Below are 27,500 nucleotides of genomic sequence, written 5' to 3'. Positions count from 1 at the left end.
ATAGTCCAGATTTAAACTGCCATCACTGAGTCTGTACACAAACCTGCCCAACTAAACATCAGACTAATCAGTGCTGTAAGAACATAATCATCAACATTACAACTAACATTAACCAGATAGACTGTTGCTAACATTACACATTGTTGTTGGCTGGTTAGCTTGTTGCTAAGTAGCTCGCTGTTATCTGCTGTTCTGTCCAAAATTTCAGTCCAAAATGCTGTCTGAATATTTAAAGGACTCTACAGTAGAACAGAAACAGTAGCCTCTCAGACGTGGAACTGTAAAAATACATATTTATGAGCTTCATTTGTCCTGATTAGGAAAACAAAATATATTGCGCTATTGTAGTGGCGTCCATGTTTTTCCCCACTTCAGATGTTGAACGTTCAAAGCTATAACGACGTCATTACAGCTTTTAAAGCATCGGTTACAAAACCTGTAACTGTAAGACGCTCTTAAGCGTTCGTTTGTAACAACGTCGATGCACATACACGCTCGTCACAAACATATCTGTTCGATCCTGAAAAGTCTGACCGACTTAACCGACCCCCGTCTAAAGTCAAGAAGCTTTTTATTGTCATTCCATCCATGTACAGCTGGAACAGTAAAATAAAACAATGTTTCTACAACCGCAAACGTGTGACTGGTTTCTGTAGAATCCTTCTAGAGCAGTAAGAGTATCAGTGAGAGACCTCAGTAGGCTGAAGTCATGCTATGAAAACCACACAGGCCTCTCCAATATGGCTGTCACCTAGCAACAGCAGAGCACCCACCCCCCCCAAACCAACACACACACACACACACACACACACATCCCTACTTAACAAAAGGAGCGAGTGATCGCAGGCACTGCTTACACAACACACTTTCCCTCTGCATGTCCTCAGTGTTGATGTCATGGGTTTTTTGTTCTTACCACAGGCTGGCCAATGGAAACCGTGGGCTTTGAATTTGTCCTCTTCAGTCTGCTGTCGAGTGTCTAGGAAAGAGGGAATGACAGGAAAAAAAGAAAGAGACGGAATCCATGAACATCGTACGACAGACTAAACAATTCTCCACAGAACAGACAGACACAACACAATAAACACCGTCTATTCAACATCGGTGAACGTTTAGTGTATTAAACTGGTGGCTGCGTGTGCTGGGGTGAAGAGCAGAAGGTCCTCATCATCACGATGCAGCACTGACGTGTTTTCTTCAGTCTCCTTAACGCATCACATCATATAACTGAACATTTTAATTGCTAACACGAATGAGAAGAGAAGAAAGAGTTCAAACTACAAGAAACTGGAGTTCAGTCCTGAGCTGGTTGATCTGTCATCATTATTTTGATACACTTTGTTATTTTGCTCCCTCTAGTGGACTGATCTAGTATTGTAATAGAGTTTTTGTGAAAAGAGTACAGTAGTGTTCAACACCAGTGTGTCCCTGACTCTGTAGAGATGCTTTAGTGTTTATCGAATCATTCTGCATCACATTTAGTTAAAGGTAACTTTAGTTAAAGGTGCAGATGATAATGTTTAAAAGTGGTTCCAGCTTTATAATAATATTAATACTACTACAAATAAAATAATAAACAAAAAAAATGATTATAAATTTGCATAGTTAATTTTAGCTCGGTTCCAGTTCATGCTGAGTTTCCCGTTTCTTTCGTGTAGAAAATAGGAAAATAAAACACAACTCAAGGATCACCTCGGTGTTTAACTCGTCATCTAGATTCAACAAGTGAGGATGTTTGTGTTCAGTGACCTAAATATTAGCATACTATAGTATTGTCTCAAATCACCATGAAGTTAAATAACAGTCTAAAATAGTGTTCAGATACTTAACATTTGTTATGACTACACTGTACGTTCGTATTCGTTTGTTCACACACACACACACACACACACACACACACACACACACACACACACACACACACACACACACACACACACACACACACACACACACAGGGGGAAGAAAAACACCTCACTTTGTCAATCATTTTATTTAAAAAAAAAATAATAATAATAATCAACATTTGTTACAACAGCTTATAGTAGTTACATGTGGCTGTACATGTCCATTTTATACAATGTTTACATGTAAAGCGTTCAATGTACAAAATAACCGAGTTAGTGGAATAACAAAATACATGACTTATTACTAACCAAATGTTGGTCACCTTGGAATATACCCTTGCAAAGCACCATGGTATCCAAAACAAAACCAAAATGCTGACAAGAAAACAGATGTTGGATCAACAGGCCTCACTGTCCTTCACTCTCCATCTCAACTCTCTGCTATGATCCTACACGCAGGAACCAAAGTGCTTAATGTTTTACCCTCCATGGAAGCATGAGGCAGCTCGCTCTGTGACCGTCGTTTTGATTCGTCCACCACAGACTTTTATAAACCCCCATCCTGGAGTCTAAACATTATCTCTCTGATTTAAGAGAAGAAGAAGAAAAAAAAAAATAAAATAATTTTCGCATCAAAAACGATGAATTCCTTTCAAACAGTAAGGCCTGATCCTGATAAGAGTTTCATACCTTTGGTAGCCACTTAATGTTTGATAGACTGTATTTTTTAACGATACATTGCTACGACCAAGGAAACTATGAGAACAGCTAATAAAATGCTGATTGATTGAGAACTTTGTCACACCTTGGCGCAGGTTTCAGACTTGCGCGTTGTACCGGTAACTAAGCCGAAGTACCCTAAAGTGCAGTAAGAGGCTGAGAATATTGCCTGACGACAATGCTGGTTTGACTGGATGGTAAATCAAATGACAGATACACTGAGAAGGGAAATTACCCAAGAGCCCTTGCAGTAGGTTGAGACCGTCAGGGCCTAAGGGGACAAATGTGTAGAATGTAAACAGACATGTTTCTGATTGTACCGCATGATAACGATAAAGATTGATCACAGTGAATGATGCAGTGGATCTTGAGCAGAAGAAAACAAGGCAGCAGCGTGACTACATCTGTAGAGATTTCCCCCAAATTAAAAGCCGAACTAAAAACAAATCAGAAAGAAAAACCTGCCCACGCAGGTAGTGAGTATTCCTTTGGACAGGGCAGCTATGTGGACTCAGGACCTCGGCTCAATGCTGCACGTTGTGTTGAACAGAAGCGCCGAACAGAGAATCCTGCTGATTGTCTACAAAACAACCGGGACGTGTGCGATGCTTCTTGGGTGTCTCTTCTTTAACATGTTATTCCATGCAGCTGATAAAATGGGGCAATCAAAAAGTCTCTAAGAGCAAGAAGAGTGAAATATTTTATGCTGGTGCAATGTCCGTCGTTACCCTCGTGTTAATCACACGAGTGATTGAAGAGTCCCGATTCAGCCATGAACTGAAGACGGTTTAAACGGACACGTGGGTTTGTGTGTATTAAGAGCATCAGAGCTGGTCCATCACCACATCTCTGTCCTTGAAAAGCATAAAAATAAAAAATAAAAAAGACTCCAGGACTTAAAAAAAACAACAAAAAAAAACAACCTAAAACACAGGAGTTCCTGCTTATAAAACACTCAAGTGATGTCAAACAATATCAGAATAGCTGTAGTTTTTTTACGCTAACAAGACAGACACTCGGGAGTCGACGTCCTTCGGCTTCTGATGTTCAGCACAGATTGTCGCTGTACTTTCACCGTCATACTTTTTTTTTTATATAGAAAAATAGACCCAAGTATATATTGAAAGCAAACTGGTAAAGCACTGCAAGGATATCGTGGAGAGATTTACAAGATTTCTTCCTTTTTTATAGCTTATAAATATGGTATCTATACAATATGTGGTACAAAAATAGTTTGATTTTTTGGGCACTGGTAGTCAGAGAGAGAGAGAGAGAGAGAGAGAGAGAGAGAGAGAGAGAGAGAGAGAGAGAAAGAGAGAGAGAGAGCAAGAGAGAGAGAGAGAGAGAGAGAGAGAGAGAAAGAGAGAGAGCAAGAGAGAGCAAGAGAGAGAGAGAGAGAGAGAGAGAAAGGGGGAGAGAGAGAGAGAGAGAGAGAGAGAGAGAGAGAGAGAGAGAGAGAGAGAGAGAGAGAGAGAGAGAGAGAGAGAGAGAGAGAGAGAGAGAGAGAGAGAGAGACAGAGCAAGGGAGGGAGAGAGAGACATAGAGACCGAGAGAGAGAGAGACAGAGACCGAGAGACAGAGAGAAAAAGAGAAAGAGAGACAGAGCGAGAGACAGAGAGAGACAGAGAGAGAGAGAGACAGAGACCGAGAGAGAGAGAAAGAGAGACAGAGAGAGAGCAAGTGCGAGGGAGGGAGGGAGAGACATAGAGACAGACAAAGACAGAGAGACAGAGAGAAAAAGAGAGAGAGAAAGAGAGAGAGAGAGAGAGAGAGAAAAAGAGAGAGAGAGAGAAAAAGAGAGAAAGAGAGACAGAGAGAGAGACAGAGAGAGAGAGGGAGAGAGAGACAGAGAGAGAGAGGGAGAGAGAGGGAGTGAGAGGGCGCATGCGAGAGAGAGGCAAAATGATTTAAAAGAGCTTTAAAAAAAAAAACCTGCTCAGGCACAATAAAAGTGTTTGTGTGCTGAATGTTTATGATGAATATTTGAATATAAAATTCCCCTAAGGAATAAACAGTGCTGATGGCCGGTGAGGAGGTGGCAGGGAGAAAGGACAGAGTATATGAGAGAGATGTGCTCCGAGATGTGACCACCTTCTAGAGACGTCTCTGCATTTGCAGTCAGGCAAGAAACGAGGAGGGGAACAAAACAAAGGACAAAATAAAAAGGTTTGAGGCAAAAGTGAAGCATTTTGGTTATTTGCTCGAGACTGTAGAGCGGCGTTTCCTTGTCTGTCTGTCTGTCTGTCATGGAGCAGAGCCACTGGAGCCAAAAGGAGTCGTCTTGATGACTAAATCAGCAGCTCCACACATCTGACCATCTGTCATCTTATTGCTACGTTTCCATCAGCTTTGTGCTGTACAAAAAAAAATATTAGGCAAAAACTAGGTGGAAAAGGTCAGCAGAAGCAAGACGGTCTTCTTTAAGGTTGTACGAGGGGTCTGGGTGGACTGGCTGATCAGAAGATCTAGTGGTTGAGCTTCAGACAAAATGGCCCCAACAGAACAGAGCTGGCCAGTGTAATGCCAGTAACAGCCACAGGGAGGCTCCATTCTCCTTCTCTGTCCATTCTCTCTGACTTGCTGGGTTTCTTTTTTGGCATCAGTAAAAGTTAACAAGCTGCACTTCTCTCCCCCACGTTTCCTGAGTGCTTCAGCCTAATAACAGGTGGCTTGATTACGCACTCTTGGATTAAGGCAACATGATGTCTGTGTGAATTTAATAAAACTTTCTTCTTTTAAAAAAATGTACAAATTTTTTTTTTAGCAATACAAAGCTCTATGGCATAACCAATAAACGCTGTATAGAAAATATATAAATATGCTTTCTTTTCTTTCTTTCTTTTTTTTTTTTTTTTTTACACAAGTATCCACCACCTCTGCACGCCAAAGTGTCTTTTTTTTCCGCTAAAAACTGTTTCTTGTTCTTTAACAGAACAACATACACATCAGTCAGTCTATTTAAAAAACAAAAAAATAATAAGTCATTCTATGCACAAATGCTATTTACACCGGTTGAAATGGCGAGGTGGGGCAGGGTTCTGGACGTGATCGGTGGGACTCAGGACGAGTCGGTGCAGGGTGAGGGAGGTGGAGGGTAAAGGTGCTGCGAGTAGCTGCGCTCTGTGTACGGCGACGGCGGGCAGCTTTCGCAGTTCTCTTCAGCTGACAGGTACTGGCTGCGTGGCGTGGGAGGAGGTGGGAACGGCTCGGAGTCGTAGTTGGCGTCGCTTGCGTAGCCTTTTGCCATGACGCTGGAGGACACGGGCTGTGCTCTGCGGCCTGGTGTGTAGTCGCTGTCGCACACGTCTGTGCTGCACGGCGTGGTGGGAGGAGCAAAGTGCCGGTAGCTGTATGGTCTGTAGCTGTAAAAACAGAAGACTCGGGTTACTCTGTGTCAGCTTAATCTTAAGCGCATGGTGGATACACCAGTTGTACCATTAGTATCAAGAAAAAAAAACATTTTCCTACATTATTCCTAAAGGGGAAAAAAAAAAGGAGCTAAAAGCTGCTTGGATGTTCCGATAACAACTATTGATGATCTGATCGTCGTGTAAATAACACATTAGCATCTCAAAGTTAGTTCTGGGAGAGATGATCCGACTGCTGCGCTTCTCCGTCTGCTGAAATACGCCGACAGGACGACACAGAAACTTCAGTAATATCGGCTGCTTGCTAAGCTAATCGGGCCGCATCGGTAAAGGTCATTATAAGCAACGTCGCACAAGCGAGAGTGCTGCTGTACTGAAACACAGCATGAACGCAACATGGGATTTTATACAACAGCTCCTCAAATAAGAGATTAACACGGAGAAACTGATATTTTGTATATTTATTTTTTCGCCATCAACAAAAGATTTCCCAAAGGCTGGATAGAGTGCTGCGTATTGCCATGGTAACAGAGACCGGGCGTCAGCTTGTGTCAGTTTCTATGGGATGTGGTAGCCTAGTGGTTAAGGTGTTGGTCTACCAATCAGAAGGTTGTGAGTTCGATTCCTAAGTCCACCAAGCTGCCACTGCTGGGCCCCTGAGCAAGGCCCTTAACCCTCAATTGCTCAGTGGTATAAAAATGAGATAAAATGTAATTCACTCTGGATAAGGGTCGTCTGATAAATGCTGTAAATGTCAATATGTAGTGAGTGTAATGGACTACTGGTAGAACTGAACAGTATGTAGTGAACACAGACGAGTGACGCACAGTGAACTTTCACGGCACTGTAATAACAAATAGGACCAGAAGTCATTCTATATGTAGATTTTATTATTATTCAATTATACTAGAAGTATCGTTTTCTTTATAGTGCGCCTGTGTTATATTTAACATCAAGCGTTTCCTTGATGTTAACTAGTCTATCAGCAAATAAATCATGACTCCAAAAATATGCGATATAGAATAAACCTGTTTTGCGAACAACGGAGCGGCCGCGCTCGCAACTTCTCTTTTGATTCCAGTGACATTTCAAAGCGAAAGACGCTGGCGTTAAGTGTGGGCAGATTTATATGTATGTAATTATCTAATTAACTCTATTAAATGGCACACGTTAAAAACTTCGGAACATCTGACGGTAGAAAGTGCAAAGAAAGAGATGAGAGGAGTTGTTGCATCATGCTCTAAATCATGTGTTCATTGCGAGAGATTTTAAAATATAAGCTTTAATGATTTCGTTAAACGCTGCATTGGTGGTGCTGGTGGTGAGGGGGGGTTACTTTTATTTTACTTGAAGTTCTTGGGTATTTGCTAGCATGCAGAACTTCCAGTCAAGCGCTTGTTCTTTTGAAATACCAATGAAAAGGCTTCAGTAGTATTCATACTTTTTGAACTGTGAAACTCATTCATGACTTCAATGAGGGAAGAATGCAGTATTTGTTCGTTACCTGTATGAGCGGTGTGTTGAGGGACTGTTGGATGAGTAGCCGAACTCCATTGTGTACTGAGAGCGCACTGTAGCCGGAGAAGGAGGAGGGTTCAGGATCTGGGTGGGAAAAAAAAAAATAAAAAAATACTCACCAGAAGAAAAGGAACATTAAACTTTGGAGAACGATCGCACAATAGCATCTTAAAAGGTATTTTTTTATTTCCCCCCCACTCGGGCTGACTGAAAGCTAGTGGGGAGTTACTAAGGAGTTCACACACTACTAGAGCCACTATCCATCTGAGAGACTCCGTTTCTTGTGGTTAACAATAGAAAGGCACGCTAGATGTGATGGACAGACCCACTGTGAGTGAGGTAAGTCTGGGCGTGGTTCTCTACTACAATCTACACCTTCGTACTGTTCTCTACAACATTCGTAATGCAGTGGAGCAATAAAAAGCACGAGTCTAATAGAAAGCACCGACAACCGGTGCGCTTCTGGACAAAGATATGAAGCTACAACGGTTTCTAGACAGTTTTTAAAAAAAAAAAGAAACACGTGTTGGGGGCACGGTGGCTTAGTGGTTAGCACGTTCGCCTCACACCTCCAGGGTTGGGGGTTCGTGAATGAGAGTGTGTGTGTGCCCTGTGATGGGTTGGCACTCCGTCCAGGGTGTATCCTGCCTTGATGCCCGATGACGCCTGAGATAGGCACAGGCTCCCCGTGACCCGAGGTAGTTCGGATAAGCGGTAGAAGATGAGTGAGTGAGAGAAACACGTGTTTAGAGACTTCATTCTGCTTACAGGAGGAAAGTAAGTGCCCTTAGTGCTGGACGAACTGCTTGAGGAAGCGCCCGTTACGTGAGCACGATCGTACGGCGGTCCACTGCTTCCACCCATGATGCTCAACGAGCCGATCACAGACTTCCCACGAGACATGCCTGCAAAACACAGAGTGGATGAAACATTAAGGAAAGTGGACGCACACAGGGGTTTTTCATGCGAGTCAAAGCAAAGCATCAGTCGCACCTGGAAGAGAACCGGACAAGGAGCTCGGATGGGGCACGTAGCCCAACGGCACGGAGGAGGGCCCGTGCACGACAAAATCGTTGGTCATGGTTTCGCCATCGCCCACCATCTGCGGGCAAAGGACACGCTGGCACACAAAATACACAGCGCCCACCACAAACAGTGTCATCACGACACCGACGATGGAGCCAATGGTGTTGGTGGGCTGAGGGGAAGGCTCCTCTGTGGGGTCTGTTTATATATTAAAAAAAACAACAACACATTATATAAAGGCTGTAACTATTAAAGTCAATAAACACTTTATGGAAAATATCAAAAGTGATCTTACAGCAGCCGATTTCGTCAGAGTTGTCTGTGCAGTCCATGTTATGGTCGCACTTCTTGTGTTTGCCGATGCACTGACCGTTATTACAGGTGAACTGATCCGGAGGGCAATGAACTGCAGGAAAGTGGAAACACATGGCTGTTGGTAAATGAAGCAGTAATATATGTTCTCACGCTAACTGCATTCAGGCAGGAACTGGAGCCAGATTCTTCACACGTAGACTTTCTAACCGACTTTCCGTATAAAGGTTTCGACCACGTACACACGAGTAAATGAACAGACGAGTAAAATCACGTTTAAGGTGTCCTGTAAAGATCGGACTAAAGTATCACACACGTCTGAGAATGTATGGGCATGTAATAAATGTCCAACTGCTAAATCTAAATATGCCACAAAAAAACAAAATGTATAACAATAACACAACAGCTTACACTGCACTTTGAGCTGTTACGTAGTATTCAGCATGACAGGTCAAGTATTAAACGTAACGGCAGTCTACGATTCAGAAACACGAGCCGTACCATCGCACTTGTTTTCGTCTGAGCGGTCCTGGCAGTTGATTTCTCCGTTGCAGCGCAGTGAGAGTTCCACGCACTGCTTGCTGTCGCACTGAAACTCGTCGTCCGAGCACACGGGGCAGTCGTGCTCGTCGCTTTCATCTTTACACTCCACATATCCGTCACAGCGCCAGGCCCGAGGGATGCAGTCCACCTCTCCTGAGGTGCACGAGAACTGCTCTGGAGAACACGTGGGAGGCTCTGGAAGGGACCAAGGTGAATAAACGTGTCACCGGTTTCAGCCAAACTAATATCAAACTAAGACGTGCATAGTAGACGTGCATATATTGCTTGAAAGTTTTATAAAACATTACCTCCACAGGAAAGCTCGTCTACCAGAAGGACCAGGTGAACAGGGCAGGAGCAGCGGGTCGTACCGTCTCCTTTCACTATACAGATGTGGGAGCATCCGCCGTTATCTTGGGTGCAGGGGTGTTTATCTGGAACACACAGGAGGACAGCTGTAGATCTTTCTCTGTGTCTCAGATTAATTCTAGGTTTTGAGACAATCTTCACATTATTATACGCTTCGATTTTCACATTATTTTATTGGAACAGACGCCTGAAACCTGTAGAGACTGAAGCTGAAACCTTCCCAAAAAGATAGTGAACGTATTATAAGGGATAGGAGACCAGGCGAAGTCTACGTTTGGTCAGTTTGTCTTACAGCATCGATACGGTCAAACTCCTACATCCTGTTTATCAACACCATGCATTCAGCTTCGAGTGGCTTTTAGCACACGTTTCCAAACAAACGCGGAGTTTGTTGAATTCTTCCCATGGAAATGGCAAATATTGCGGCGCTGAAAAAAAAATCCACGATCAAAGACAAAGAGCGTCTGGCTCAGAGCCATGGTCTCCATTGTTTCCCAGAAAGTGAGGATTGTGACTTACTGTACTCGTCCATGTGAAGCTCGTGGACTGCGTGGATGTCTGTAAGCGCGGTAATGCGAGCTTGGATTTTGGTGCGGCCCTCACGCGTCGTCTTGTCGATGCGCTCGATCATCTGCTGCTGTCGATCGATCCAGTAGAGGTGATTCCCGAACACCGTCAGACCCACTGGCTGCAGTATGTTGGAGTCTTCGATAACAATCCGATTGGCGCCTGCAAGGGGAAAAAAGTAAAAGGGAATGGAAATTGGTAAGGACTGAAGGGGAACTACAGCAATTCTTTAGTGTGTGCAGGAAACAGAGCGCACACACACACACACACAAAAAAAAATGATTAACCACCAGGGAAACGGGATATATTTGGACTGGGTAAAGTGATTGATAGTGTTTTGGCACCGCAGAACGTTTGCGTAACAATCTAATGTGGGACAGCAGAGGGGAAATCATTTTTGCGTGATGAGAATAATGGGTAAAATGTGTCTGAATCGTGGCCAGACCTCACAAAAAGCTTTCCAGAAGAAAATGAGTGAAAACACACATATACGGTGCAGTAAAAACAGACTCCACAGAACACTGTTTGTTTCTTCATTAAAGCTAGAAGGAGTTTAGTTTAGCCGTGCTTTGACTTGTTTCCCTGCTTTCTTCTAATCTGCATTGCCGATCGAACCCGTTAGCAATTTCACACTTTAAGGTTTGTGACGATTAAAAAGATTTCAAATGAAGTTGGAGGGGGCAATAATTTGCATTACAGGTTACGCATCACCTGCTGTCACACGCTGCTGTGATTTAGGTTCAGATAGAAAAGTGGGGAAAAAAAAAAAAAAAAAAAAAGAGAAAATGTTTTCTTTTCATTTTGTTTGCTTTTCTTCCAGACGATCATCTACTCCAGAGCTCCAGAGCAAGACCAGGCCCAGTCCTTTTGTTCAGTTATTGCTTCACAATCACAAACCACACGTAAACTGGTTACACGTGGTGTTAACATCGATCACAACTGATCACTGAATAAATAATCTCACTCAGGTCCTTTCCTTGATCACAAGTGGACAGCAGAGATGAAAATCCGATTGCAGTCCCCTTTTTAAAGACTCTCCAATAACCATTTACAAACGTATCATACGTCACACGAGGGAACTGGAGATAAGACAGGAGAATTCGGCCTAAACGGAGAAAAGGCATCTTTTTCTGCCAGCTTTCAAGCCGTGAGCGTCGACTTTATCTACGAAGCCTTGTGAGAACTCTACCGCAATGTTTACGTAGCTTCCATGCTCAGGCAATGACATAGTCCATTAGTCGTTCCTTCTTTGCTGTCTGGGATGAATCACGCGGCTCTTGCGTTCACTTTATAAACGTTAGGCGGTCGTGAGTGACCCAGACCGTCTCCCAATGTGGTTTGAGTGACTGAATCACAACACGTCTGTGAGAGATCAGATCAGTCAGGACACAAGTTAGAGAACGGAGTGTGTGAACGGAGACTCGGGTCACATTCAGAGGTGATTTGGGATTCATGTTATATATTTGTAGTGAGTTCTTAATGTTATCAAAAGACCATCCGGTCAGCAGTGCTGCCAGGTTTTGTGCTTTTTTACAGCTATGCTACTGATACACACATCTGATTGATTTATTTATTTTGTTTTTGCTAACAGCTTTTTGAATAGGCCATACAACATCTCTACATCCTGTCATATTTACCTTTTCCATACTCAAAATAATAAACGACACTATAAACTATTATTATTATATAAACTATTTCACTATAAACGACAGCCGTTTGTGAATGCAATTTTTAGAGCATATTTCTAACAATATGAGTGTTTTAGCTCTAAATAATCAAACTCTAAGATGGTCGGTCAGATGGCGATGTGTAATTTTCTCCAGCAGTTGATTTTTTATTAAAATTGCTGTGCCTTGTTGCTTTAGGAAATATGACGATTATATTCCTGTAACTTCAAAGCCTGTTCTAATATATTCCTTATTTGTAATGTTAATACTCGTCATCATAACTTATTAGAAGTTTGCTATAATGCTTTGGAGTTTGGGTTTAGCAGCGTACATCTGGTCTTCAGACGTCTTTGTTGAAGCAAATGATAGCCCTTATGACGGAGCTGCTGTATGAAAGCCTCTGAGCGCATAATGGTCGTTATTTATGTGAGATCAGAAATCTAATTACATGAGAGAATCGTGCACAAAACTGCAAGAGGACGCAACGTTTTAAGCTTTTATCGACCGAACATCCGATTTAATAAGAAAATGAGATCTGCGTTGGTTAGCATTTCTTCAGTCCGGGTGGCCACCGTGGTGACGTGTGGTTTTTGTCCGATTTGGTAACGCACTTATTGACAAAGTGAAATATTAGATCATAAATGCACTAACTATTTTATGCCCCTTTTCCACCGAGGCAGTTTGAGTGCTGGTTCAGAGCCAGAGCCTTATTTAGAACCAGTTCTTTCTTTTTCGACAGCCAAAGCACCGGCTCTGAACCAGGAAAAGTGGTTCTTAAGTAGCACCAAAACAGACTTAAGAACCGCTTGCGTCAGGGGCGGGGTTAATGTTAGCGCATTTGATAATGTAAATTAAGTATCCCAATGTTTAATACATTTTTACTTTACCGCGATATGATACATTAACAGCACACATTATAGTAAGTAGCTACATGCTAAGGCTAAATTTTTTCTGTGTTAATGATAAAATAACGTTATGTACTTTCTCGATAACAACCTCCATTTATACAGATTACATGGAGCTGCACGTACACGTTGGATTCGCTACGTTTGGATGCATGTAGGTTCATGTAGGCATGTATGCATGATAATGTAGGTTCACAAAGCCATGAGCATTAACAGTAAAGCAAATTGCCGCCATTGTTGATGTGTTTGTGTTTGCCGCTGCTGCGCTAACGTTGCTGTATAATGTGACACGTATACAGTGACATCAGACTCGGCTCTGTGATGCTCTCTAGCCGGTGGAAAGACAAACCGGTTCTTAGAAGGTTCACCAGTGGAACCAACTTTGAACCAGCACCAATGCTAGCTGGAAAAGGGGTATTATAGAACTGCTGATTTTTTAAAGGCTCTATAGTAGATTACTCTCACTTGTTATCTGTTTATCTACAGATTTCAAAACGCACCAGATAGATCACTGCTCTCGATGCGCCGCAGGTCCATGTCGGCCCAGAACAGTCTACCCAGCTCGTTGTCGATAGCGAGGGCCGCGGGTTTGCTCAGGCCGCTGAAGAACAGCACCTCTCGCTCAGTGCCGTCCAGAGCTGCTCGCTCGATCTTAGCAGAACGCTCCTGCATGTTGGTGAAGTACATGTACCTGGAGATGACACAGGAATTAGTTTAATATTAACAGCAGTTACCAGTGATGTGCTGTTATGGTCTGCTTTCCAGCCTTACTACTATGTAATAAACAAGCTTCTAAAAGACAATTCCAGACAAACATAAGGATGTACTCTTTCTGAGCCATAGCATATTAACATGACCTTAAACACATGCTCAAACATCAGAAAAACGCCCTGCTATCTGAGATCAAGCACAGTTCAGGGCACAGCTTAAGTGTGGTATCACTCACCCTCTCTCGGGGTTAACTACAATGGCCCGTGGCTTGTCGTGCTCTCCACGGAGCACCACGCCAACGCGAGAGCCGTCAAGACGTGTCACGTTAATCACGTTGGTCACTTCGCTGGTCCAGTAGATGAAACGGCTGTAGATGTCGATGCTCAGGTCGAACGGCTGTAAGCCCAGATTGTGGCCCCCCACTGTGTTGGACACCACGGTCATACTCTGAGGAGCCAGGATGAAAACAGTTATAATGCAGATAAAAGTGATCACTGTAACTGACTCGCACTGCAAACGTACTGGGAAAGCATGTCCAATTAAAAAAGCCTACATATACAGACACACTCGAACTAGCAGCACTTCTGTACTGCATAGCACACGTGTGTGTGTGTGTGTTCACCTGGTTTCCATCCTCCTGGGCACGACGGATGACGTTCTGCTTCGAGTCGATCCAGTAGAGCTGCTTGTCCAGTGGGTCGTAGTCGATGGCTCGCACGTTGCGCAGGCTGTGAATGGGTAGGATGATGTCAGGGCTCTGCTGCTCATCCATTACCATGCGATTAATAGCTGACTTCTGGCTGAAGAGTAGAAAAGAGGTGGGTGCTGAAAGAGAGAGAATAAGAGAGACAAGTTAAAAAGCAACTCTTAGAACAATCCTTCTGTTCAGGTACTAACAAGTTAACAGAACTTTGTGGTCAAATGTTTGACACAGACACCACCTTAAATACAGACACACTACCGATGAACAATGTACCAAAAATAAACAAAAATACACATGAAACTAAAACGGAACTCTTTATGAACATTATTTTGTACTAGGCATGTGCGGTTTTGTTTTTCTATCTGTTTGTGAATGAAACTGGTTATGAGTCCACTATATATAGCTGGTTTAATAACTACTAAATGTCAGAAATGCTGCAAAACTGAAGGCTGGACATCAGATATAACTACGTTTACTAACTACATGTACAACTCGAATTAAAGCACATAAACTAGATACGCAGATTACACAGCACTGCCCACTGATCCTCTGGCATTAGAGCACATTAGATATTAATAGCATTTAAGCTCATTTAAGAATTAGAAAATGTAGAGAATAGTTTTAGTTCACCCATGTAATAATATTGTTGGGTCACCAAGGTACTTATTACAACACACACGCACAGACACATGCACACCCCTCCCAGGCACAGACAAAAGTGTGCACGCCGGTGCCTCCTGAGCCTCCCCAGGGTGAGCCTCAGCATGAGTCTGGAGTGTTTTACTATGTCAGACATGGCAAGGGAGCTGAGGACGGCTTAAGCCAGGCTTTGGTTTCTCACTGCCTGCCAACTTGGCAGTGGCTTAGGCGACCGAGAAAGCTTTATAAAGCTCAGCGCAAGCCTGCAGCTGAAAGTTTCCCCTCTCAGAAGGCCTCACTCAGCTCCAGGCCTGCACACTCCCCAGAACGTGATCTGTTCAGGGCTGCCACGAACCTCGCACAGCCTCACACTTACACAGCCATTAAAACCAACAGGACCTGTGCTGTAAGCGGTGCGTATGCACAAAATGAGTTGTGAGAAGAGGGAACACATCTGGATTTATAAATAGCTGATTTTACACGGGAACGCACGCATTGCATACTGCCTCCAGTGTGTACATACAGTACACACATGCTGATGCCTTTATACAACATCGCTAATGCTGTGCTAAAAAGGGTTTTTTTGTTTGTTTTTAAGGGTCAGAAAGATGTTTTGTTTGTTTCCTAATCAGCATCCGCTTCAAAATATATTTCGACTTCAAGCATTAGAGATCATCAGGTAGAAATCACACATCCTGATTAGATCTTCACGGGTACAATCAGCTTTGGGGACATATTTCCATCTGGTTGGTCTGGTGGCCCGCAGGAGACTGTAAGGCAAAGCTGCATGACTTTTCTAATTTTGTTAGTGGTGGAGATCACGACCCACTCCCTCAAAGTTGTTAATATTTAGGGGTCCAAGCACCAAAGTCATTTCAGACCTTGTGTGTTCTATTAGTAGAAAGGGTTAGGGTTAGAAATAATATTAAAAAATAAAGACAAAAAACTTATTCGAGAAATACAAACACATTCCACAGACCCCCTCAGTGTGCATTTATTTCAGAAACATTATCTGAAAAAAGCACTCCAGAACCACTGACTTGAGACATCCCTAAGCCACAATGAGGCTTGTGCATGTGTGCTTGATTTTACCCTGGCTCCGATTTATAAAGGGGATTGCGTGTAGAACGCAGACAATGCACGTTTCTATAAATATAAAGCTTGTATAATGCAAGCATGGCATTGAAAGAATTGGCTGACCAAAACTACACTTTTGGTTTATTCATATACGAGTTAATCAGGACTAAAACAGAGCTGAACCATTCTTCTAACTGTGCTTAAAATAAGTCTTTCTTGACAGCTTTGGCACCGCTAGACATACAGATTTTGACATCTGTCCTCTCCAACAGCGTGAAACCTTATCTAAATATGTGAGTATGCGAGTATGTGTGTGTGTGTGTGTGTATTGTATTTAGCGCACCGCTGCAGGTCTTGTTGTCGTCATTAAGTGAGTAATGCGCTGGGCAGCCACACACGTAACTGCTGACTGGCACGGCCAGGCACAGGTGCGAGCAGTGGCCGTTGGTTGAGGCGCAGGCGTTCCAGCCTCCCTGACGTGACGAGTGGAACACCAGGATGTCCATGACGTAGTCCAGATGGCCCTGGATGAGCGTGCGGTTCTGCCCGCTGGTTTTGTTAGCACGCTCGATGCTGCGCTGGCTCCAGTCCGTCCAGTAAATGTAGTCTTGGTATTGCGTGAGACCAAAAGGGTGGGGCAAGTCATCTGCAATCACCTCACGTTCAAGACCTTAAGCAGGGGCAGTTAGAAGAAAATAGAAAGCACATTTAACAAAATTATTCAAAAGAATAAAGGGAATTAAAGAAAAAATGGATTAAAGGCTGTGGCAAACACTACACAAATACACCTCTGTCCCAGCTAAGACAACTTGATTATGCTTCACTGAGGGTCTGATTTGTGTATAAAGACAAATAATTCCAAACTTGAGACCCCAATCATGTCAGTGCCTGTGGAGCCTTAACTCCAATTCCTGCACTTCATCTCCAAACCCTATTGATGTACCAGTCTGTACAACATGAAGCACTAAAATATCAGAAATGTGACAGGCAAATTTACACTATAGTACAGTTCATCAATCCAAACCACGTAAAGGTTTAAGCTGAACTAAAGATGGTTCTCACCAAGCATGTTGGAAGATTCAATAAGCGTGGTGTCCAGGTCGGTCCAGTAAAGCCGTCTCTCGGCGTAGTCGATGGTGAGCCCGTTTGCCCGACCCACGTTGGGCACCAGTGTGATGCGACCGGTGCCGTCCATGGCTGCACGGTCAATCTTGGGTCTCCCGCCCCATTCGGTCCAGTACATAAAACTGAGCAAATGTGAGAATTAGTGCTGGACACTTTGGTCATGCTCACATTATACACATCATGCTACTGAAAGCCAGCATATAATTTACACAAATGTAAGTATCCTAAGATGCATGTCTTGTATGAAATGGCTCTCTGATGCTGTATGGAGGCATTTAGTAGCATTTTCACAAAGCTATTCTATCTAATCACACTTGATGAAATATCTCAATCCTGTTGGGAACGAGTGTTAAAATACACGTGAGGGAATATCTTTGGAAAGTGTTTATTCACCCCGTACAGTTCCAGAGAACCATGACACACTAAAGCAGTTCTGATAACCAAACACCTTACTAAAGCCTATTGATGATTAATCTGTAATAACTTGTCACAGACAATACAAAAGTCTGTACATATACATACTCCTCTACTCTGGGTGCACAGTGTCTACCTTACCCTTCAGCAGGGTCCAGTGCTAGAGCTCGTGGACTGTCCAGGTCTTTCCACACCAGGACCTGCCTGTGTTGGCCATCCAGCTTTGCCACCTCTATGCGGTTCGTGCCAGTGTCAGCCCAGTACAGGTTCTTGCCCAGCCAGTCCACAGCCATACCCTCTGGGTAATCCAGCCCAAACTCGACCACATGTTCCAGGGCACTGCCATTCATGAATGCTCGGCTGATGGTCTATTTAGCGTGAGAAGTAAAAGACAAAGCATTAAAACATTATGGCAAAGAAAATTATTTGCATATCAACATTTGGAGTAGATTTCTTTATATTAAACTTCTTTTTAAGAGTCTTGCCAGCTTATTTCTGGTCATTTCTGATCCTATATTACCCACAATGCCATTCAACCACCTACTGATGGTGGTTCCAGCTGGAATCGACTGCTGCATGGAGTCTATCCAAAAGGACCAGAGCAGCGGTACTTTAATCATCAGGTCTGTGCCGTTCTCACACTTTCTCATATGTGTAACTCGTGAGTTTTATAGCTACACTGCATTCTGGAGTCCAAATCTGTGGCTGTCTTTACTACATCTAATACTACATCTAATACTAATGACACTGATGTGGCTAAAAAATGGTGAGGTTTTTTTTTTTGTGGCCAACCTGCTAAAACAATGAAGGACTGGGGGAAAAACTACCAGACACAAAATCTGGTAACAGAACAGCCCAAACAGTGAGTGCCCTCAAAGATTTTGGACATAGCAGGCTATATTTACTGCCCCCAAACTAACATGTGGAACGGGTTCTCTTACACCAGCATCTGTATACAGAGGGGAATACAAATGTACACCCAATTCTGACCCCAATTCAGTACTGAGGCAACTGATAAAGTGAAAAAGGGATTCAGGAAAGCAATGCAGGAGACCATGAGTATGAGTGAGAGAGACTAAGAATGAGAGAGAGAGAGAGAGAGAGAGAGAGAGAGAGAGAGAGAGAGAGAGAGAGAGAGAGAGAGAGAGAGTGAGAGCAGAGGGCGAGGGGGGGGGGAGGGAGAGAAAGAGAGAGAGAGAGAGAGAGAGAGAGAGAGAGAGAGAGAGAGAGAGAGGGAGAGGGGGAGAGAGAAAGAGAGAGGGAGCGAGCAGAGAGAGAGAGAGAGAGAGAGAGAGAGAGCGAGCAGAGAGAGAGAGAGAGAGAGAGCGAGCAGAGAGAGAGAGAGAGAGAGAGAGGGAGAGGGGGAGAGAGAAAGAGAGAGAGGGAGCGAGCAGAGAGAGAGAGAGAGAGAGCAGAGAGAGAGCGAGAGAGAGAGAGAGAGAGAGAGAGAGAGAGAGAGAGAGAGAGAGAGAGAGAGAGAGAGAGAGAGAGAGAGAGAGAGAGAGAAGGAAAAATCAAGCCTTTATTTATTTTCAATCTGTCACCTCTGGGGAGTTTATTATTGAGCCATGCATTAAGCAGCCTGCCAGAGAAAAAGAACAGCATGCGTACTTCCTTCTCCTCACCTTTAGTGTGATGTCGGTCCAGTAGATGCGATTATCAGTAACATCGAAATCGAGTGCTGATGCCTCCTTGACACCGGTGAGCGGGATGGCTACGTTGTTGTTATTGGTTTCGAGGGAGATACGGCGGATGTCAGTGTGACGCGAGAAGAGCAGGAAGGCTTCAGGTACAATGCACGTGCTCATGTCACTCATGAGCTCCAGGCCAATGGGACAGGCACAGGACACACCCTGTGGCCTGTACAGGCACAGGTGACTGCACCCACCGTTGTTCTCGGCACATGGGTTTGTACCTGAGAGATAGAGAACTTAAATATGAGAAGTGAATACCGCAAGCATTTGAAACGCACCTGCATCCTCATTCCCACCCAACTAATAATCATCTCTTTATGTACTTGTTTGAGTGTTACAGAGTCCGTACAGTAAATATGCAAACTGCTGGTTCTAGAGTTCTACTTTTTAGCAGGTGTTTTGCGTTCGTTGTGTCAGCACTTCGGGGCTTCAACACGGATCGTTAACTGGTTTTTAATCATTTGTAAACCTGTCACAGTCAAACAGAGCTATGAGATGTGGCACTGACCAAAAGCCTGGTGGACGTAGGTGGCCTTCAGTCCCATGAGGTCAGGCAGTTGGTCAATGATGACTTCCCTTTCAGCAGTGCGTTTGTGCACACGCTCGATGCTCCGCCGCTGCCAGTCTGTCCAGTAAACGTAGTCGCCCAGGAGGGTGAAGCCAAATATATGTGGAAGTTTGTCCTCGACTAAGATCTTACGACCGGTTCCATCCATGTTCATCATCTGAGATAGACACAAATCAGAAGGATAGAGTTGAAGGAGGTTTTTCCCCCCAGACCTGTGTGAGGCCATCCTTAAAAATATTTTGGTTTGCAGTAACAGTTTAAAAAAAAAAAAAAAAAAAAAGTACAAATTTGGTGATGGTGATTACGTAGGTATGACTTTAAACAAATTAGCATATCATGACGTCACTGATTGGGTCTTCAACCCGTGCCTTCGGGCGCATCATTGCAAACCTTATTTTGATGCTGGCCACAGTTTTTCTATAACTTCGTGCCAAGTTAAAGCGGTGTCGAACTGTTTTAATGAATTTTTTTAGATGTATTATGGTGCCCGAACCCGTTAATATTATTTTATTGCTTTTGTATTAGTTATGTGAAGAGTAAAAAAAAAAATGGTCTTAATGCAAATTTACAACCGGCAAGTCGGTCGGGCTTCAAGCAAAAAAAATAAAAAAATGAGTCGGTCCTAAATTGACAGGGTCGGTCGGGTTACGGCAAACAAGAATATTTTTAAGGATGGCCTGACTAACAGCAAGTTGTGTACTAATGAATAAATTATTGCAGTGTGCAGGTGCATTAATCAAATGATGGCTTTCAGGAAGACTAGCAAGCCAACTAGCCTGTATTAATTTGCGGCAGCCGGATATACAAGCAGCTGTGCACATGGTCACCACATTCCCTCTATTATGAATAACAACAGTGTGCACATGTAGTACCTTGGAGTGAGTGTGCACGTCAGGGAGCATTGCCTCTAAAGCGACATGGTTTTTTTACTTCCTTTGAATTCCACAGCCTGTGTTTACCTTTTCTCGTCTAATCTAAACACATCCACAAGAGACACGTATTCCTGCTTTTTTTTTTTTTTTTTTTTTAAAAAGGAAGAAAAAAAAGTGAAGGGACAAATTCCAGAAATGACTTAAGAAACAGACTCAAAAGCTTTCTATTTCCTCCCACAAATCCAACACAATAAGGGCTTTCTCCTATCAGATGTTTTAATATGAACAAAAATATTGGCCAATACGTTGGACAGAAATCTTCTCTGCGGCTTGTGTGGGTATCGAGGTCCTTCTCGCCACAAGCCGGTCACGCTGCCAGGCCTCAGATATGCTACACTCTGACAACCAAAATCTGACTGCATTTTTGTTTCTCTCTCAAGTTCATATGCAAGTAATACTTTCAAATTGGTTAAAACAATCCGAAAAATTCGAACGTACTAAAAAGACACAAAAGCTGCATCCAGGAAGTGGAAGCCAGCTGGCTTTCTGCATTATTACATTTTCTGCTTTCTCCCTCTACTAATGTGCATATAAAATGGAGTTTCCATCCTGAGTTCGATGGCATCAGCCAAAAGGTCTCCAGTGGTTTGGGAGTTGTGACCACAGTGTGGTGTTGGTTTCAGATTCTGGGGCTATTCTAAATAGTGCAGACCGCAGATGGAGTAGAGTCCGCAATCGGAACCAGATGTGGGCTGAAGCCGCAAAACGCCGCCTTTCCGAGCAGAGACGTGCTAGCCTGGGCTTCTCTCCCCTTCTCACACCCCCAATACACTCACGACTTTCTTTCAAAGCTCTGTGAGCAGGTACAAAAGTCACGGTGAGCTGTGCAAACAGCATCGGTGACATGTTACACCCCCACTCTAACGCTCTAATCAAATCAACTCAAAGCCTATAGAATACTCTGGAATCAGCGCTGCACCAGGTTGGGTTTGTTTGCCCTGGCAGTGAAGGTACAGAGTTTAAAAAGTGCAATACATACTCAGGTCTGGGTCAGTAGTGTCTTATTTAAACATTTCTAAACAAGCGAACCATCAACAGAGAATCAGCAATGATCTGTTCATGTAAGCCAAGACGAGTGAAAATGGTATAAATTAAAAAAAAAACAGTCAGATGTCAGGCAGTTAGAGCATATTAAAAAAAAAAAAGGGGGTGACTTTAACGAGAAACGCCAGTCGTGTAGCAAGAAGTAGAAGCTACGTTACAAAAATATGTGTTTCTCTTACATCGTTCTGCGTTTCCGCTAAATAAGGAACACTTATAAACCTTTACTTTTTTTTTTTGCTTGCAAGTGTTGCTTGCTGGGGGAAAAAAACCCAGAATTGTTAGCTAAGGTAACCAATCCAATCTCCCCATAATCACACCACCCAAACCCGATGTACTACTGATGTGGGAATTCGGGGATATCAAGATCAGATCTGTCTACATACTATTGAAGCTGGATGTCAGAGGATTGAAACGTTTAGCCAAAAAGTTGTAATGCATTTTGCATTTCTGTATTAAACAATGTTTATTCTGTCAGCATCAGCATGTAGGCCATCCATTTCTCTTAATATATACAATTGTGTCATTTTAATATGCTATTATTTGTGGGGAGACAATTTGTTTGATTAGTTTTATACGATTTGTTCCTTGTGTGTGTGTGTGTGTGTGTGTGTGTGTGATTATTAAAGTGTAACAGCTATATGTATACTCTAAAAAGAAATCTAGAAATGTCTATTAATAAGTCAGTTGATCAACAGTATAATTTAGCTAGTTTATCATTTTTTTCTTTGTGCTAGGCCAGCTTGTGTAAAGAGACATACAGCATCACCTTACACATCTGGTCCTGGCCTTAGCAGTCTGGCAAATCTCCATTTTGTCTGCTGCCAGTCTGTTGACACCTCACGAAGCGCCAAACTTTTACTATCGGATTTCCGAACAGCGGGGGGTCTGTGATGTGGGGCTTGGAGGTGTAAGGTTAGAGGATTTAGACTTGGCCACTTGAGGGCAGGAGAACCATGCCATCCAAACTGACAAACGTGAGAAGAGACTAATCATGTAGATTAGCTCGGACTGGCACGAGCAAAACGGAGCCGGACAGGCTTCATGCTGGGCAGCGGCAACCTACAGCACGACAAGCTGCATTTCATTATTACAGGCTCAGGGCAAACGGCTCGGGTTTGTAATTCAAGAAGCCGGGGCTGTTTTTCTGCCGGGGTACATTTACAGGCCTCCCATTAACCATGTGAAATAACTCTGCTGAAATTCATGTGGGCACGCAGAGGGAAGCTAGAGCAAAACCTTGCCAGGCTTAAAATTGCCTTCTGTAGAGCAGGAGAGCAGTTGAGATCGAGAAGAAAGTCTGCAAACCAAAATCGAAGCTAAATCTCGCCCACAAATTATAACGAGCTAACGCACAATAGAGAAGTAAATTCCTAGCTCGGCACGCGACGACGTCAGCCTCCTGGTGCTGTGACAAAGCCGGCAGCAGAGCTCCCAGCATGGGGTAGAACTGCTGCAGGCTACCAGACAGTAGCAAAGCGCTAAAGACATCAGACATCAGCAATGTCACGTCTCACACCCATCAGCGACCTCTGATCGGAAAATACAAGGGCTGTTCGCAATTACGGACATACCGAACGTTCTATTCACAAATAGTTTGTAAATGAATCACTGTTGCTTGTATATATGCACACAGACATTTGTAAACGCAGCGCTGGCTTTAGTGCTGAATTGGGATTTGTAGCTTAAACAACGAGCCAAATTGACCATCTCCTGTGCGGAAGATACGCCGACATCGTTCTTAACTTTCGCGAAGACTGAACACGCACAAAGCCGCTACAAAAACAAAACGAAGCGGAAATCTAAAATTGAACGCAATCTATAGCACGCGATGATACCATGTGGCTTGTGTTTACAGTCAGCCCCAGAATTATTGGCAACCTTGGGAAAATCAGAAAAACCTGTCATGGGTGGTGGTGGTGGTGGTGGTGGTGGGGTCTTTGTGGATAATTGACTTCATTTGATACTAAAAATATGAAAGGAAAATTGAAGTTATTCTGAGGGAACTCAAAACAAAGCGGAAATGTGGTGGTCTCGAGTAAGACTCTGCAGACCCGCTCCAGGAAAAGACTGTGACTGGTTAGTAGCGATGTCAGTCAAATGGCCGTAATGAGATGATTTAACCTGATCAAGAGGCTGCTCATGTTTCTTTTCAGCCTTTCAAGCAGCTGTGTTAGCATTAGGAAGCTTTAGGCTGCTTTGAAGTAATATTTCGACCTAAGCCAGCCGTACTGTATGGAACTAGCGCTGTTAGTTACGCTGTGGATCAATAACGCATCAAAACAGTGGAGTGGAGATCATTGAGAAGTAGGAAAAAAAAAAACCAGCGAGTTATTTTTCTGTCGTTTTATGCACGACGACTGTACGTCTCAGAAAAATGTACAAGAAAGCATTTTTTATCTGTTTTCTATTCCTCTCTCTCATTTGGAGTAAACTGGTCATTTCTCACTGTACACACACATGGAATTATGCACTATTTACACGATACTGATGCACTGGGTTAGTTTGCCCATCTTTCAGTACAGCTGTGGAAAGTTTCAGAAAATGCTGATTATCTTCGTACTCATGTGCATTTGTTGGTCAGCCGTAAAGGGCGAAGAACAAATCAGACGCAGCCTGTTGGCATTTAGTGAAACCCAAAAAACTCAATAAAAGGTTGAGTGCACAGACAGCTGGGAACATGAAATAAACGATCAGGGTAAAGCCTGAAAGGCAGATGTGGATGTTATTTTGACTAACTTTTAAGCCAAGGAAAATATGTAATAAAATATAATATGTATTTGAACGCTAAAGCTTTCATCAGCTGAGGCATTTGTTTGTATGCAGCCTAAAAACTGAGACCAGTTTGTTCTGCTGAAGAACCGCCAGCACACACAAGCTACAGCTTACCTCGATCTTGTCAGTCTTAGCATCTCCCCAGTAGATTTTCCTCTCTGCATAATCGAGCGCTAGGCCGTTGGGCCAGCCCAGGGAAGTGTTCACCATCACAACCCGCTCGGTTCCGTCCAGTGTAGCACGCTCAATCTTAGGGATCTCACCCCAGTCGGTCCAGTACATGTATCTAGTAAAGAAACGACAGCATCGGAGATTCGATGATTAGATGGAGACACAGAATACATATCTAATATGATTAGATATCAATCGCTCTAGTCTGAATGTACCACTGGAATTCTATTGAATTGTGATAGGAATTGTGTGTGCAATTAAATTAGTCTACGGACAAAAAAAAAAGTACAAAATGCTTTCAGCTAAATAAAATGCGAGGGGAAAAAAGATAAGAAGGAGAGACAAAGATCTGCAGCTGAGCAATGATGTGACTCAAATGTATTGAAAGGCAAATGTCTTGATCACTACAAAATATCATCTGAAATTACATACAGTATATCTCTCTCACACACACACACACACACACACACAGAGAGAGGGGGGGAAGCGGAGAGAGAGAAGAGGAGAGAGAGGGAGAAAGAGAGAGAGGGAGGGGGGAAGAGGAGAGAGAGGGAGAAAGAGGAGAGAGAGAAAGAGGAGAGAGAGAGAGAAGAGGGGGGAAGAGGAGAGAGAGGGAGAAAGAGGAGAGGGAGAAAGAGGAGAGGGAGAAAGAGGAGAGGGAGAAAGAGGAGAGGGAGAGAGAGAGAAGAGGGGGGAGGAGAGGAGAGAGAGGGAGAAAGAGAAGAGGGGAAAGAGGAGAGACAGGGAGAAAGAGGAGAGAGAGAAAGAGGAGAGAGAGAGAGAGAGAGAGAGAGAGAGAGAGAGAGAGAGAGAGAGAGAGAGAGAGAGAGAGAGAAGAGGGAGAAAGAGGAGAGGGAGAGAGAGAGAGAGAGAGAGAGAGAGAGAGAGAGAGAGAGAGAGAGAGAGAGAGAGAGAGAGAGGAAAGAGAGATAGATGTCCACTATTGCTAGCCATCATGACCTGACGCACTATGCAGCCATGGAGACTGTTGCTCAGCAACAGAGAGATGAGAACCAGAAAAAGAAAAAGAGAGAGAGAGAGAGAGAGAGAGAGAGAGAGAGAGAGAGAGTGAGAGAGAGAGTGAGAGAGAGAGAGAGAGAGAGAGCGCACAGTAGTTCATAAATGATGACTGCACTCAATACCACGGCACTACAGGTACAAAGTTGCTTGAGTGTAGGTGTTATTTTGTGCACTCAGTAATGTAACTACAGAGTAAACATGTTCCTGAGTGAAGATACACAGACAGTCTGGCTTTGTTGACCAGAACATGCTTGTTTTGCACAAATAAAGAGACGCACCCTGAGACAGGATCTAGGACAATAGCCCTAGGCTCATCCAGCTCCTCAGAAATCAAGATCTTCCTCATGGTACCATTGAGACGCGTCACTTCGATGCGATCAGTGCCTGTGTCGGTCCAGTAAAGGTTGCGCGCAATCCAGTCCACAGCAATGCCGTCTGGGTGATTCACTTGCGAGGTGACGAGCAGCTGTGTGTCGCTGCCGTCTAACCGAGAGCGCCGGATCGCGTGCACTTCGTCATCTGTCCAATAGACGTGGCCATCTACAGGGTCGTAATCGATGGCGATGGCGTGCCGGATGTCTTCAGCATGCAATACGATGTCAGTAAAGTCAGGCGTGTCCAGCGAGATGCGTCGCAGGTCTGTGCGCCGTGCCAGAAGCAGCAGCTTTGTTGCTTCTGAAAGAAGAATCAGGGGATAAATATTAATAATGATATTTTTACACAGTGTCAAAATTCTTTTTTTTTTTTTTTTTACCTACAAGCGCTTTCTCTGAAGAACAAGGGCACATTTTTAGAAAGATGCCTAAAGCAAACACAACTGTAATATAACTGGATAACTAATGTTCAGCCACCACAGCACAGCAGTGTGAGCAGGCAGTCGTGTGACATACAACACAGGACTAGTTTAGTGGTTTAGCAGAGCTGTTATTTCAAAGCAAGTTAATCTAAAACCAGCCTTCAACCTGCACTGGCTCTAAATAACATGAATCATGGACAAATGAAAACACTGCTCACAGATATAGCAAGTGATCATTTCTAGGAAAATGCTTTCTCAGAACAATTTGCCCCAGTCACTTGGGCATGTCCCTGGAAGCATGTGACCATCTGATGGACCCTTTATGATTATAGGGGCTCGACACACACACACAGTCTCTCTCTCACACACACACAACCACGCACACAGTCTCTCTCTCTCACACGCACACAGTCTCTCTCTCTCACACGCACACAGTCTCTCTCTCTCTCACACGCACACAGTCTCTGTCTCTCACACGCACACAGTCTCTGTCTCTCTCACGCACACAGTCTCTCTCTCTCACACACACAACCACACACACAGTCTCTCTCTCTCACACGCACACAGTCTCTCTCTCTCACACGCACACAGTCTCTCTCTCTCACACACACACACAGTCTCACACGCACACACGCACACAGTCTCTCACACGCACACAGTCTCTCACACGCACACAGTCTCTCACACGCACACAGTCTCTCACACGCACACAGTCTCTCACACGCACACAGTCTCTCACACGCACACAGTCTCTCACACGCACACAGTCTCTCACACGCACACAGTCTCTCACACGCACACAGTCTCTCACACACACACACACACAGTCTCTCACACACACACAGTCTCTCACACACACGCACACAGTCTCTCACACGCACACAGTCTCTCACACGCACACAGTCTCTCACACGCACACAGTCTCTCACACGCACACAGTCTCTCACACGCACACAGTCTCTCACACGCACACAGTCTCTCACACGCACAC

General features: G+C 43.8%; 1 protein-coding gene across 1 annotated transcript in view; it reads right to left on the bottom strand.

The window, feature by feature from the left end:
• Positions 1-4,022: 4,022 nt before the first annotated feature.
• lrp6 (low density lipoprotein receptor-related protein 6) overlaps positions 4,023-27,500 on the bottom strand; it is a 54,151-nt gene continuing 30,673 nt past the window's right edge. The window contains exons 6-23 of the mRNA XM_060889815.1: positions 25,992-26,388; positions 24,637-24,808; positions 19,715-19,931; positions 19,138-19,427; positions 17,654-17,880; positions 17,036-17,220; positions 16,317-16,643; positions 14,177-14,379; positions 13,790-14,001; positions 13,344-13,534; positions 10,224-10,433; positions 9,644-9,769; positions 9,294-9,530; positions 8,776-8,886; positions 8,448-8,678; positions 8,223-8,359; positions 7,441-7,538; positions 4,023-5,930 (exon numbers count right to left, since the gene is read on the bottom strand). Of these exons, the coding sequence (XP_060745798.1) occupies positions 5,627-5,930; positions 7,441-7,538; positions 8,223-8,359; positions 8,448-8,678; positions 8,776-8,886; positions 9,294-9,530; positions 9,644-9,769; positions 10,224-10,433; positions 13,344-13,534; positions 13,790-14,001; positions 14,177-14,379; positions 16,317-16,643; positions 17,036-17,220; positions 17,654-17,880; positions 19,138-19,427; positions 19,715-19,931; positions 24,637-24,808; positions 25,992-26,388 (3,875 nt within the window). The 3' untranslated portion in view covers positions 4,023-5,626. The remainder of the gene's footprint in view (positions 5,931-7,440; positions 7,539-8,222; positions 8,360-8,447; positions 8,679-8,775; positions 8,887-9,293; positions 9,531-9,643; positions 9,770-10,223; positions 10,434-13,343; positions 13,535-13,789; positions 14,002-14,176; positions 14,380-16,316; positions 16,644-17,035; positions 17,221-17,653; positions 17,881-19,137; positions 19,428-19,714; positions 19,932-24,636; positions 24,809-25,991; positions 26,389-27,500) is intronic.

This window comes from Tachysurus vachellii, chromosome 16, assembly GCF_030014155.1.
Source record: "Tachysurus vachellii isolate PV-2020 chromosome 16, HZAU_Pvac_v1, whole genome shotgun sequence".
In the NCBI taxonomy this organism is placed as follows: Eukaryota; Metazoa; Chordata; class Actinopteri; order Siluriformes; family Bagridae; genus Tachysurus; species Tachysurus vachellii.
The sequence above is the reverse complement of the archived record's forward strand: the minus strand, read 5'-3'. Positions and strand labels throughout refer to the sequence as shown.